Source organism: Pelodiscus sinensis, chromosome 2 (genome assembly GCF_052426305.1).
Source record: "Pelodiscus sinensis isolate ZL-2025 chromosome 2, ASM5242630v1, whole genome shotgun sequence".
In the NCBI taxonomy this organism is placed as follows: Eukaryota; Metazoa; Chordata; order Testudines; family Trionychidae; genus Pelodiscus; species Pelodiscus sinensis.
The window spans coordinates 226,318,862-226,331,561 of NC_143053.1; the positions used below are offsets into that span (position 1 = coordinate 226,318,862).

The 12,700-nt window shown below is 44.9% G+C and overlaps 1 protein-coding gene across 1 annotated transcript in view; it reads right to left on the reverse strand.

The window, feature by feature from the left end:
• Positions 1–12,700, reverse strand: part of C2H10orf67 (chromosome 2 C10orf67 homolog) — a 127,281-nt gene that overhangs the window by 26,821 nt on the left and 87,760 nt on the right. Inside the window, exons 13-14 of the mRNA XM_075922520.2 lie at positions 6,809–6,896; positions 4,006–4,089 (exon numbers count right to left, since the gene is read on the reverse strand). Of these exons, the coding sequence (XP_075778635.2) occupies positions 4,006–4,089; positions 6,809–6,896 (172 nt within the window). The remainder of the gene's footprint in view (positions 1–4,005; positions 4,090–6,808; positions 6,897–12,700) is intronic.

Genomic DNA, 12,700 nt, shown 5'->3' on the forward strand with positions numbered 1-12,700 from the left:
CTGTATTCCTCATTTTCTGAGGAATAATGGTTCTTCTGAAAGAAAAGGTTTTTCTGACATTTGACCCTGTGTAGATGGGCCAAATGTTGGAAAAGCCTCTTCCGAAAAAAGAATCTGAAAAAAGTACTCAAATTGAGTACCTTTTCCCAACCTCCACCCCAGAAGTGTAGACATAGCCTCAGAAATGCAGCTGCTGAGCCCCATTCTCTTTGAAAACTGGAGGGGAGGGGGGGAAAGCTTAAGGAGCTGCTACCAGCCTCAGCACAATCCCATTGGCCGGTTTCTGGCCAGAAACTGGCCAATGGGAGCTGCCTGTTTGAATAACAGGCAGCCACAAAGAACCACACCCTCTCTCCTTGGCTCAGTTATTCACACAAGCACAAGGCTGGGCAGGCAGGCAGGCTGGCTGGGCAATGCTTTAAGCTCTGCAAACCTTTAGCTCTGCAAGCAGGCAGGCTGGTTTGGCTGCTGGCTGGTAAGTCTCCTGGCCAGAGCCTGCTTCTGGCACCCCAACTCCTCCCCTTCCCTAACCCTCTGCATCCCCAATCAAAATACCAAACCCTCTGCCCCCCTCTTGCACCCATACCCCTTCCCAGATCTGGCACCCCAATCTCCTGTCTCAGATCACAATCCCCTCCTACCCTAGGTCACATCCCAAACTTCTGCACTTCAGTCCCCTGCCCTAGGTCACAACCACCTACTTCACCCAAATTCCCTCCCAGACTCCATTCTTTCTTCTGCACCCCAATCCCTTTCTCCAAGCTCCCTTCTCCACCCAACTTCCAACCCAGACCCCACATCTCCTCCATTAATATCATGGAAGAGTGCAGCCCTCAAACACTTTCCAAAATCTTGAAATGGCCCCCATAAAAAAGTATTGCCCACCCCTGTACTAGAGGGAAAAACCTTGGACAGAGCAGTGTTGGAGAAGGTCTGAGGAAGCCAGGGGAGAACCAGCCTAACTTACTCACTCACAGGCTGATGTCCTGCTAAAGGGGTCTGAAAGAGTATTAGGAATGCAGAGAGGCAGCTGTGATGCCAGTCATGAAGTGGCCCGTTCAGACTGTGGTTTGCCCCTGAGGGAAAGGGATAAATGAAGAATGGCAGTGGTTCACTGGGACAAGTATTAGGTTAGGGTCAACTGGGCACTGCTGCTTGCGAGGCAGCACTGTGGTGTCTGACAGATATGGGTCCTGACAAGTGGTGGAGAAGGAGAGGCAGATAATGTCAGGGAGACACTACACAACAGGGGTGCTCAGAAAGAATGACAGCTAATTCCCAAGACTGACTAGCAGAGGGTGCTGTGGTGGTGATGGCAAGCTGCTACCTCCCCATCATTACTGGTGTGTGTTGCTGCTGGCTGTATCCCTGCTTGTCCGCCATTCGCCATCAGTAATGAGAGGTGTGTGTGTTCAGTGGATGACCATGTGGGTGCATATGCAAGGCTGGTGGTTGGGCAAAGCTTACCATGAGGGGCTGACTGTTCCCCACCACTGGTCTGTCAGTGCAGTCTCCACTGCGTGCTAGCTATTTCCAGCAGGGTTCTGCCCCCGTCCTGTTTTCGGCTGGCACTGGCTGTGTGCTATGGTAGCTGATGAGTGCAGACAAGTGCCAGCTGGTTATGTTTTGCCTTTGCTATCCAGCCATCAGCCCTTTACATGCTGCCAATCTTGCTGTCCTCTCCCTGCTTTGCCCCTTCAGCTCCTACAGCCCCGCTGCTCCTCCATACACTCCTCCCCACACCGGAGTGCATCCCGCTCCCAGTGTTGTGCAGAGAACCAGCCCCTAGTCAGCGTGCTCACCAACAGCCTGGCCGGCATGCTCCTTCCCTCCCCCTGCCTCTGGCTGGGCCAACGCACTGGGAAATCCAAGACCCTCTAGCCTATGGCACAGGCCAAAAGAAGCTGAGCCCTGCCAACAGTGGCATCTCACCACTTCACTTCTCCCCCACCCTAGGTCTTTCCCCAGAGAACACAGGGCTGCTTAGGCACCCTCCTCTGCTGAGCCACCTCCTCCCTCCTCATTCGCTGAAGTCCCTGCAGTCAGGTTTCCTGGGCCCTGAGGCACAATGCATGCTTAGGGCTTAACCACTTCCTGCTCTCACTGAAAGTGGGGGACAGGAAGTGGACAGTGACCAGCAGCAGTTTGGAGAGGTTAGCTGACTTTCAACAGTGTGTAGCCAGGAATGACAAACTACTTCCAGCCATAGGGGAGTTGGGGACAGCAGAGAAGAGATGAGCTCTGCAAAGACATGGGCCAGGTCATCCCTTCTTCTATTTCTCCTGAGGCTGGAAGCAGCTCCCGTCTCTTCCCTTCCGCACACAGTACCAGAAGGCTGCTGCTGGGCATATCTTAGTGTGAACCCATGGCAAAATCCCAAAGGGGGTAGGTGGTCCCACGCCCCTTCCCCAACATATTGCCTCAGGAAGATGAAGCACCATGTACCAAGAGAGGTGGGTCCATCTTAGGCAGGGAGGGGTGCAGCCAGATGTACTGGAGAACGTGTGTATTGCCCATCCCCATGTGAGCCCTAAAACCTTAAAGATAATAAGATTTTTTAAAAAAGACTAACTACATAGTTTCTTTTTAACAGGGACTCAGCTAACTTGATGTTAGTTTGAATGTTTATACTGCAGAGTTCTGATTGATTGCTATTGAACTCAGTTGAATATGAGTAATTTTACCAGGTGTCCCATATTAAGAATAGGACATCACTCTAAGGTTAGAACTGTTTTAGTAGCCATTATATCTTCTCTTGAATTACACATAACAATCTGAATAATACATTATGTGTTGTTAAATTTTCTATTTTTTAAAAAAAGACTTACAAATGTTATTGTTACATGTTATTCAACACAGTGTTGGCCTTAGATAATCCATTTTCCATCATAAACCTTCATTCAATATAGACCATTTGTTACCTTAAATGTCTAAAATGTTATTATCTAAAACTTTAGTTAATAAATCCACCTGACTGACCAATTTGTCATAAAACTGTCCACGTAATTAGGTGAGTGGGAGCAGCTCTGAGGGGCCTATCCAACTCCCACTTAAATTAATGAGAATCTTCCCATTTACTTCATTAGGAGCTGTATCTGATACTGAGGTCACTTCACACTAAGGGTATGTCTACACTACCCTGCTAGTTCGAACTAGCGGGGTAATGTAGGCATACCGCACTTGCAAATGAAGCCCGGGATTTGAATTTCCCGGGCTTCATTTGCATAAGCGGGGAGCCGCCATTTTTAAAACCCCGCTGGTTCGAACCCCGTGCAGCGCAGCTACACGGGGCTCGAACTAGGTAGTTCGGACTAGGAACGAGGTGTACCAGTAGTTCGGAGTAGGAAGCCTAGTCCGAACTACCTAGTTCGAGCCCCGTGTAGCCGTGCTGCACGGGGTTCGAACCAGCGGGGTTTTAAAAATGGCGGCTCCCTGCTTATGCAAATGAAGCCCGGGAAATTCAAATCCCGGGCTTCATTTGCAAGTGCGGTATGCCTACATTACCCTCCTAGTTCGAACTAGGAGGGTAGTGTAGACATACTCTAAGATATTAATATTAATATTCAGAAGATTATATATGCAATCATAAAAGCCTAGAAACTGGTTTTAGAAAATAAATGCTTGCCTATAAATTTGAATCTGTCATATAGATATCAAACACAATGAACAGCAGCCTTCAAGTACAGTTGCTGCTTAATTCTAAGAATTTAAATATTTACAAAGTTCTGAAAAAGTAAAAATTACTGACAATTACAATATTCAACTACATTTTCAAATTTACATATGTATAATGAATTTTCAGATATCTGCAATAAACCATTGTCAGATGTAAGTGATCAAAGAATCGCTGGAACAATTTTTTCATTATGAAACACAGATTTTGACTCCTTGCTGTATACAATTCTGCTTTTCAAAATTGTCATAAAATTCTACTATAAGCTTTTACTGTTTACAGAAGAAAGTTAGTGGGTTTTTTTCCATTTAGTGGAAAAATAAGTTACATACCAATGGTGAATAAGGAAAATATAAAGCACCCCTTCGTTCAGTCATTTGGCTTGTACCAGTTTCAATATAGAGAGGAAGAGCAATCTGTAAAACACCAAAAATGTATTAAACATATTTAAGGAAAACATAACTTAAGACCATGAAAGTTGACAAACAACTAAGCTTCTATAATGAAATAGCATGCAAAATTTTATTCATCTGACTAAATGAGGAAGTTGCATATAATAATGCCACACAAAAGATAGTTCAAATATAACGAAAGTAAAAGCACTTCTTTAATATGTGGCTTTATGCAATAAACACTATGTATCCATGAGTGATCACTGTTAGGCTAAGTCTACACTACAAAGAAAAATGCAATACGCAAATGCAAACTGCAATTTGTGTATCTTTTTCCGCTTTTCTTTTGAAAGTGCCAAATTTCAGAAAAACCTCCTCTTTCAACACATCCCTTCTTTCTCGTAAAACGAGTTTTACCGGGATGGTGAAAGAGCGCGTCCGCTTTTCTGATTATTTTTTGGAAAAGCAGATGCATTCCTTGGACATGGCATAGCTTTTCCAAGATACCTCCGGTATCCCGGAAAAGAGCTGCAGTCTAGACATAGCCTAAGCTGTGTGCTTGTGTGGCTGCTCAGGAGAAATTAAAATACAGTCCAGCTGATTAGCAGAATGCCCACAAGTAGGTTTGTTTGTTTCTACTAGTGATGCACATTCACACATGCCTAAGTGCACATAAAATTTATTCTGCACATGAATGGAAAAACTTTACACATGGATGGAAAAAAATTAGAGGGAACATTGGTATCCATGCAAAAAACCAATGTACATGCAATGTTTTGATTGAATTTTTAATTGTATCAAGGACAAGAAGATGAACATTTGGTATTCATAGCAACTACAATTCTTCTACTCATAATACTCAGCAAAGCGATCAATATTGTAATTCCATCTCTGATCTTCAAAGCATTTTATAACTACCATGGAAAGTAGCTAGGGGTGGGGAGGGAGCAGGCACCCAGTTGCATCTTCTGGCGGTCAGACATTTAGGGACACCCAGAACATAGGACTGCATCACTCACCATCTTGTCTAGTAGTCATGGATGGCTCTATTCTCCATGAACTTACCTAATTCTGTTTTTAACTCAGTTATACTTTTGACCTTTACAACATCCAGTTGGCATCGAGTTCCATTGCTTGTGTGAAGTACTTCCTTACACTTGTTTTAGATTTCATAGAATCATAGAACACTAGAACTGGAAGGGACCCGAGAGGTCATCGAGTCCAGTCCCCTGCCCTCATGGCAGGATTTGCTGCCTATTAATTTCATTGGCTGACCCGTAGTACTTGTGTTACATGAAGGGGTAAATAACACTTTCTTATTCATGTTCTCACACCATTCATGATTTTATAGACCTCTACTATGTCCCCTTTACTCATCTGTTTTCTAAGTTAACAGTCCCAGTCTTTTTAACCTTTATTCATATTGATGCTGTTCCTTAGCTCTAATCATTATTGTTACTCTCATATTTTTGTTTCCTAATATATTGTATTTGAGATAGATGCACACAATATTCCAGGAATTGGTGTACCATGGATTTATATAGTGGCATTAAGATATTTTTTTATCTTATCTATTCCTTTATTCTGATATTTTCAGAGATTATCCACAATGACTTCAAGATCTCTCAAATGACCCAATCATTTTGTATGAATACAAAATACATCATTTTGTATGAATTGTTCCAATTATTTTTGAATATGCTTTACTTTGCATTTATCAACAATGAGTTTCACCTGTCATTTTGTTGCCCAGTCACCCAGTTTTGTGAAATCCCTTTGAAACTCTTCACAGTCTGCTATGGACATGAGTAATTTTGTATCATCTGCATACTTTGTCACTTGCTATTTGCCTCTTTTTTCTAGAACATGTATGCATATGTTGAACACTATTGGTCCTAGTACAGATCCCTGAAGGACCTTATTGTTTACCTCTCTCCATTCTGAAAACTAATAATTAATTCCTACCCTTTGTTTCCTGTCTTTTCAGCAATTATTGATCCATGAGAGGACCTTTCCTCTTATCCAATGACTGTTAACTTTGGTTAAGAAACTTTAGCAGGGGAATTTGTGAAAGATTTTTTTAAAGTTCACATATACTATATTGACTGGATCAACCTTGTCCCACATGTGTTGACCTCCTCAAAGATTTCTAATAGACTGGTGAGACATGATTTCCATTTATAGAAAGACTCTTCCCACACAAATCATGTTATTCTATGTGTCTGAGAACTTGCTCTTTATTATACTTCCAACCAATTTGCCTGATTTGGAAGATAAACTTATTGGCTTATAAGTGCCAGGATCACCTCTGGATTCTTTTAAAAAATATCAGCATTGTATTAGCTGTCCTCTAGTCATCTGTCATTAACTTAAGCAATATGTTACATACTACAGTTAGAAGTTCTGCAATTCCATATTTGAATTCCTTTAAAACTCTTGGGTGAACACCATTATGCCCTGGTGACTCACTACTGTTTAATTCATTAATTTGTTCCCCTGCTGACACCTCAACCTGCAACAATTCCTCAGATTTGTCACCTAACAGAATGTCTCAGGAGTGACAATCTCCCTCACAACTTCTCGGAAGTGAATCATTTTGTATCCTCCTAATTCTTGCTTTTAGATTTGCTTGGCTTCATAATATATGCTTATCACTAGGCTTTTCAGTATTAGAAGGTCCACATACCTTCCACTAAAAAAAATAAAATAAAAAACAATCAATTGTATAATTGGCTTTACATACGGTTTGATTGAGGGATGCCTGGTTAAATGCTGCTGCCTGACGGTACAAGGAATGTCTAAGGAACATCTCATCCTTAATGGCATGCAGGCTGAAAACAAGAGTTTCAGTGTTACATTCAAAATCTATCTATATATTATAGAGTCTATGAATGCATACATTACAATTTATGAATTAGTTATTTTATAGCCATTTATAGTCAAACTTGAGTGGCCTCATTCCTCAAAGGACTGTTAAGACTAGTGATGATACTATGAGATGCTTCCTCATGTCAGGAGGCATTTAGCACCTTGCAGAATATAGTTGTTTGAGTCTAAGTTAAATCTCTGTTTCCTACATTTCAGGAAGTCAAAAATATTGTGATTAATCTCCCATTTGGGTTCAGTAAACAGAACAATTCCTCCCCCACACTTACTCACTTTCAATTATTTTCTTTGTATCCAATTCCAAACTGTATTTCTAAATTTCAGAAGTTTCAGTGATTTTACCCATCCCTGCTTGCCTCGTTCTCTAACTCCATATCCATAAACTTTTTTGCTTGTTCACACAGTTCCCCTAATCCGGGGTTGGGGAAACTAAGGCCTGGGGGACATATGTGGCCCCCGGCTAGCCTGGATCCAGCCCCCGAAGCACACTCATGGGGCTGGAGCACACAAAATCTACTAGCTTAGGCTCCACTGGACTCTGGTGTGCAAAGGGAATATAGGGAGTGTCTTTCTTCTCATTTGGGGGCCATGTCAGTGAGGATTTGATTTTTGTTTGTTTCTCTCTTGTGTGTGGCCCCTGACTGACTTTTCTGTGAATCAGTGGCCCCCAACCCAAAAAAGGTTTTGCACTCCTATTCTAATCTTTGCATCTCCTTCGACTCTCTTCTTCTAAACAACTATGTAACCCCCTCTCTCTGTATCTTGCAATAGAAACTTTCCATTTTCCTTTACATTACACATGACACTGTGGAGATTCTGTGTTATTACATATTAAGGTATTTTAATGTATTTTAATTATGGAAATAAGTACATTTTTAATATGGCAGCTCTCTTTGGGAAGACTTGAACATTTTAACACATACAACAACAAAAAAGCCAAAAAAAAAAAAAAAAAGCTATGATAAAGGGCTTGTCTTCACAGAGAATTAGTGTGTTCAATCCAATGTGTGAATTTATAGTGTACTAACACACTAATTTGCTATGGAGACAAGCCCTAACCACCCTGTCCTCTTATAAGATAAAAGCCAACACTAGTATTGGATACATCTGACTACAAAAAGTATTTTAATTAAAAAATGAAAATAACAGAGAAAGAAAAGATCAGGTTAAAATGGAAAAATGTAAATTAAAACATTCGTGCTTCTATTTTTAAAATGTGTTTCTGTTTTTTAATACAACAAGGAATATGAAGACATATATTAAACATATGACTATATGACTCTTGTATGTAATATTTTCAGAAAGAACTGAAATAATGGGATGTGACATTCTGCTAACCCCTTTCACAAGCTATGACAAATGCATCTTTTTACTGACCAACAATGAACAATTCTCATGAGTGTTCCTTTTACAAGCTTGAGGCTTAACAATAAAGCAAACACATATAATGGAGAGAATGAGAGCAAAAAGTCAATACATATTCAGCAAGCAGCAGCACGTATTGCTAGATATATACATTAAGGGCATGTCTACACTAAGAAATTATTTTGAAATAACTTATTTTGAAATAATCGCTGAAATAGTGTGTTCATACTACAGGGAAGCCTTGAAATTAGTCCAAGGCAGGTTCCCTTAATGTGGACACACTACCTCCACTTAGAGCCCCAGGAAGTACTGGGGCATAATTACTTTGAATGACTCTGGGGAGTTTTTTTTAAATAGCAGCAGTGGAATGTCCACATTCCCGCTATTTCAAAATAAGCGTTATTCCGTGTAGAAAGCAGGAGTCATTATTTTGAAATAACCTGCCTCTTATTTCAAAATAATGGGCTTGATAGTGTGGACGCTCTGCTTGTTATTTTGAAATAAGGGAAGTTGTTTCAAAATAACTCCCTAGTGTAGACCAGGGCTAAATGTATTGGTACTATGCTATACTCTGTGGAGTTGAAAAATCCTTGAGGAACAGAATATCCAGAGCTTTAAAATATCAGCCATTTATAAATCTACTGTAATTTTATCTTGTAGTCCCTCCCAAGGACATTTAAGGGCAGTGCCCCCCTCAGCTCCTTCCTACCAAAATCTCAAACTGACGACTCTGATGCATAGTGTAATGCATGCAGTGGGTATATAGCCATGCAATATTTACTGTATAACTATCATGAAAGGAAAAAAGGCACAAGGAACTGATAGCAGAAATGCACGAGGCCACAGGTACAGGCCTGTGAGAATGGCTCAAGCATTTACCATAGTACGAGACCTTACAGCCTGAAAAACAGTAATTACTCAATAGCATAAAGAAGTAAACTAACAATGACCTTATGTCACAAAATGGCATAAAACTGTGATTATTGCAAAACAATAAACAAAAGAGTTGCAAACTGATGACAGGTAATCACAAGATGCTAGTTTTTACCAGTTTGGGATATTTTCAGGACAGCAGAAGATGTCTGAATGTATGGAAAAGAGTTTGGAATAGAGGAGACTGAGGGGGGATATGATAGAGGTATATAAAATCATGAGTGGTGCGGAAAGGGTGAATAAAGAAAAGTTATTAATTAGTTACCATAATATAAGGACTAGAGGACACCAAATGAAAGTAATGGGTAGCAGGTTTAAAATTAATAAGCGGAAGTTCTTCTTCACACACTGCATAGTCAACCTGTGGAACTCCTTGCCAGAGGAGGCTGTGAAGGCTAGAACTATAACAGAGTTTAAAGAGAAGCTAGATACATTCATGGAAGTTAGGTCCATAAAAGGCTATTAGCCAGGGAGTAGGAATGGTGTCCCTGGCCTCTGTTTGTCAGAGGCTGGAGATAGATGGCACAAGACAAATCACTTGATCATTGTCTTCGGTCCACGCCCTCCATGTCACTTGGTGCTGGCCACTGTTGGAAGACAGGCTACTGGGCTAGATGGACCTTTGGTCTGAGCCAGTATGGCCCAGTTCTTATGTTTACAGTACAGAGTTTTTTTGAAAAATGGCAGTTTTTCTGAAAAAAACTACACTTGCGTTCACACTGCTATTGCGTTCTTTCAACAGCAAGTTGAAAGAATGGAGAGGGTTTTACCAACAGTGGTAAACCTCTTTCTACAAGGAAGAAGCCTTTTTCCGAAAGAGCTCTTTCGGAAAAATGTGTGTGTGGATGGGGAAAGGTTTTTTTTTTTTTTTTTTTTCCCCAAAAGAAGAGGCCTGCAGGAAATAACACAGGTGCCCTGGTGGCTGCTCTGTCCACAGTAATCAGAACTCTATAGTTCCTGCCTCCTGGCACCTCTTAAAGCTGCAGGCACCCTGGACAAGGGTGTGGCAGGTAGCTGGCCCTGGAGTAGCACCTGACCCTGCGGCTCTCCCTGCCACAGGCATTGCCAGCCATAAGCCCCCCCTGAGGCCCCTCTGGCCATTGCAGGGAGCAGCATAAGGGCTCCCAGGTCCCAGCCAGGAGTAGCAAGTGGAGTGCACTCTACTGGTCCAGAGCGGAGATCCTTTCCCCCCTTGAGCCGTGGGGGGAGGAGACCCTACAGTAGGGGTGGGCAAAAGCGCCAAGGGGCTAGATTCAGCCCACGAAGGCCCTGCTGCTCCCCCATCCCAAGGCCAATTAGGGCCTGGGGCGGGGGAGCACCTGAAGCCTGCTCTGCTCTGCTCCCGCCTTGCGAGCAGCACGCGGTGCTTCAAAGTTGTGTGTAGCTTCCTTTGCCCTGCCCCAGCCCTGCAAAGAGCCCACAGCACTTCAAAGTGCCACATGCTCCTCGCAGGGCAGGAGGTGGCTTCCCGCGCTCCCCCGCCCCCAGGCCCTGATTGGTCTGGGGGTGGGGGAGCGTGCCAAACCTCTTCCAGGGCATAGGTACCTAGTGGGAAGGGGGGCAAAGGGGCTCCCCCACCTGCAGGCCAATCATGGTCTGGGGGTGGGGTAACCCCACCCCTTCCTGTTTCGGGGTGGCCCAGGGCTACTTCAAAAATTTTTGAAGTGGCCCCCAGGCAAAAATTATTGCCCACCCCTACCCTACAGGATTTCCGCTCCCAGCGCTGCAATGCCAAAATCTATGGGCGCATGGCTGAGGCCCTGGTGGAACAGGGACACTCCTCTCCCCCCGGGCCTTAGAACAGGTCTGGAGTAAAGTCAAGGAGCTCTGCTAGGGTTATGCCAGGGCCAGGGAGCACAGCTTGCACCCCAGTCCTGCCCCTATTACCAGGTGCTGCACCACATCCTGGAAGGTAGGGAAGCCCTTTCCCCACCCATGGTGGTCAACTCAGGCCTCGAGACACCTGTCGCCGCCTGCCCGGAGGTTGCAGAGGAGGAGGAGGGACACCAGGGGCAGGAGGAGGAGGACATGGCTAGCACCATGACGCTGAGCCTGGAGCCAGTACCCCAGGCCAGGATGTGTCGCAGGCATCCTCTGATGGCAGGGAGGGATCATTAGGTGAGTGCTTTCAGTTTTCCACACACACAAGGTGTGGGAGGTGGGCGTAGAGGGGATGGGGTGCAATTGTTGTTCAGCCTGTTTGTCCTGGACATCATGCTGCAGTCCATGCACATGGAACCAGGTGCAACGCCAGTGTGAGCCCCGCAGCCTCAGGAGGCAGCCCCGGAGCACCCCTGGGATCCTGTTCACAGGTTCAGAGGAGGCCACATACATGTCTGATCTGGGGAGGGGGGACACTCACGCACAACCAGCCTCTGCTGGAAGCAGGCTGGGCACAAGGGCGCATGCATGACCCCACACAGACTGAGGAGTACCACATACAGCACACGAGCATGCCTGTGCGCACGAGGCGGCACCCACTCCTGTGGACAGACAGCACTGCCAGGTGCAGGTGTATGTGCGGGCCCCAGGGAGGGCCAGGTAGCTCCAGGCCATCTCCCATCCATGGGATCCCACTGTGGCTGGAACTTTCCTTGCAAGGTTGTTGGTGGATGGAGTGGAGTGTGGAAGCAGGCATCATGGTCTCCATGGCACCTCGGGGCCCCTGTGAGGCAGGGCCTGCTGGGCAGGCTACTTATGACCTTGCTCCTGGGACATCTCCCTCCTCTGTCCCAAGGACTGTTGCTTGCTGCTCACAGAGGAGGGCATGGCCTCAGGGACAGTGTCTACATGGATGACTGATCACCTCTCTCTCTTTAATCTCCACAGCAGAACCAGCTGTCGCTGAGGGGCGATCTGCACCAGCTGAGGCAGCCGCCCACTCTGGGGGACCCAAAAGCGCACAAGGGTCCATAAGGACCTCCTGAGGCAGAATGTGGGCATCCTGCATGACATGCAGCAGACCCTGGCGTAGAAGGTCTGGGAGGATGCTGAGTGGCGGACCCGCATGTGGGACCAGCTCGTGGGCAGGGCAACAACATGTGTGCCATCATGTGTCAAATGATGGAACACCTGGCTGCTATCTTTGCTTCCTCCTACCAACTTCCTGCCCCCCTTCCAGTTGCCCCCCAAGCAATGCCTATGTTCCCTCCCCTGCTACACCTATGCCCCCTCCCCAAGTGATGCCTATGCCCCCTACTCCTGCCCCCTGCCATCACTCACCCTGCTCCAGGCCCCACCCAAACCCAAGTTCACCGAGGTCCCCCAATCCGATGTGGCACTTTCAGCAACCCCCATGCCACTCTCAGTCCTGAGCTCCCCTTCTCACTTCCTCCTCCAGCTTCTCAGCCCCCCTCCTCCCCAGTTGATTTTATTGGAAGAAAAATACAAAGTTCATTATGTTGAAATCAAAGCAGGTATGTGTATTAAGAGGTCAGGGAGTGAGGGGAGG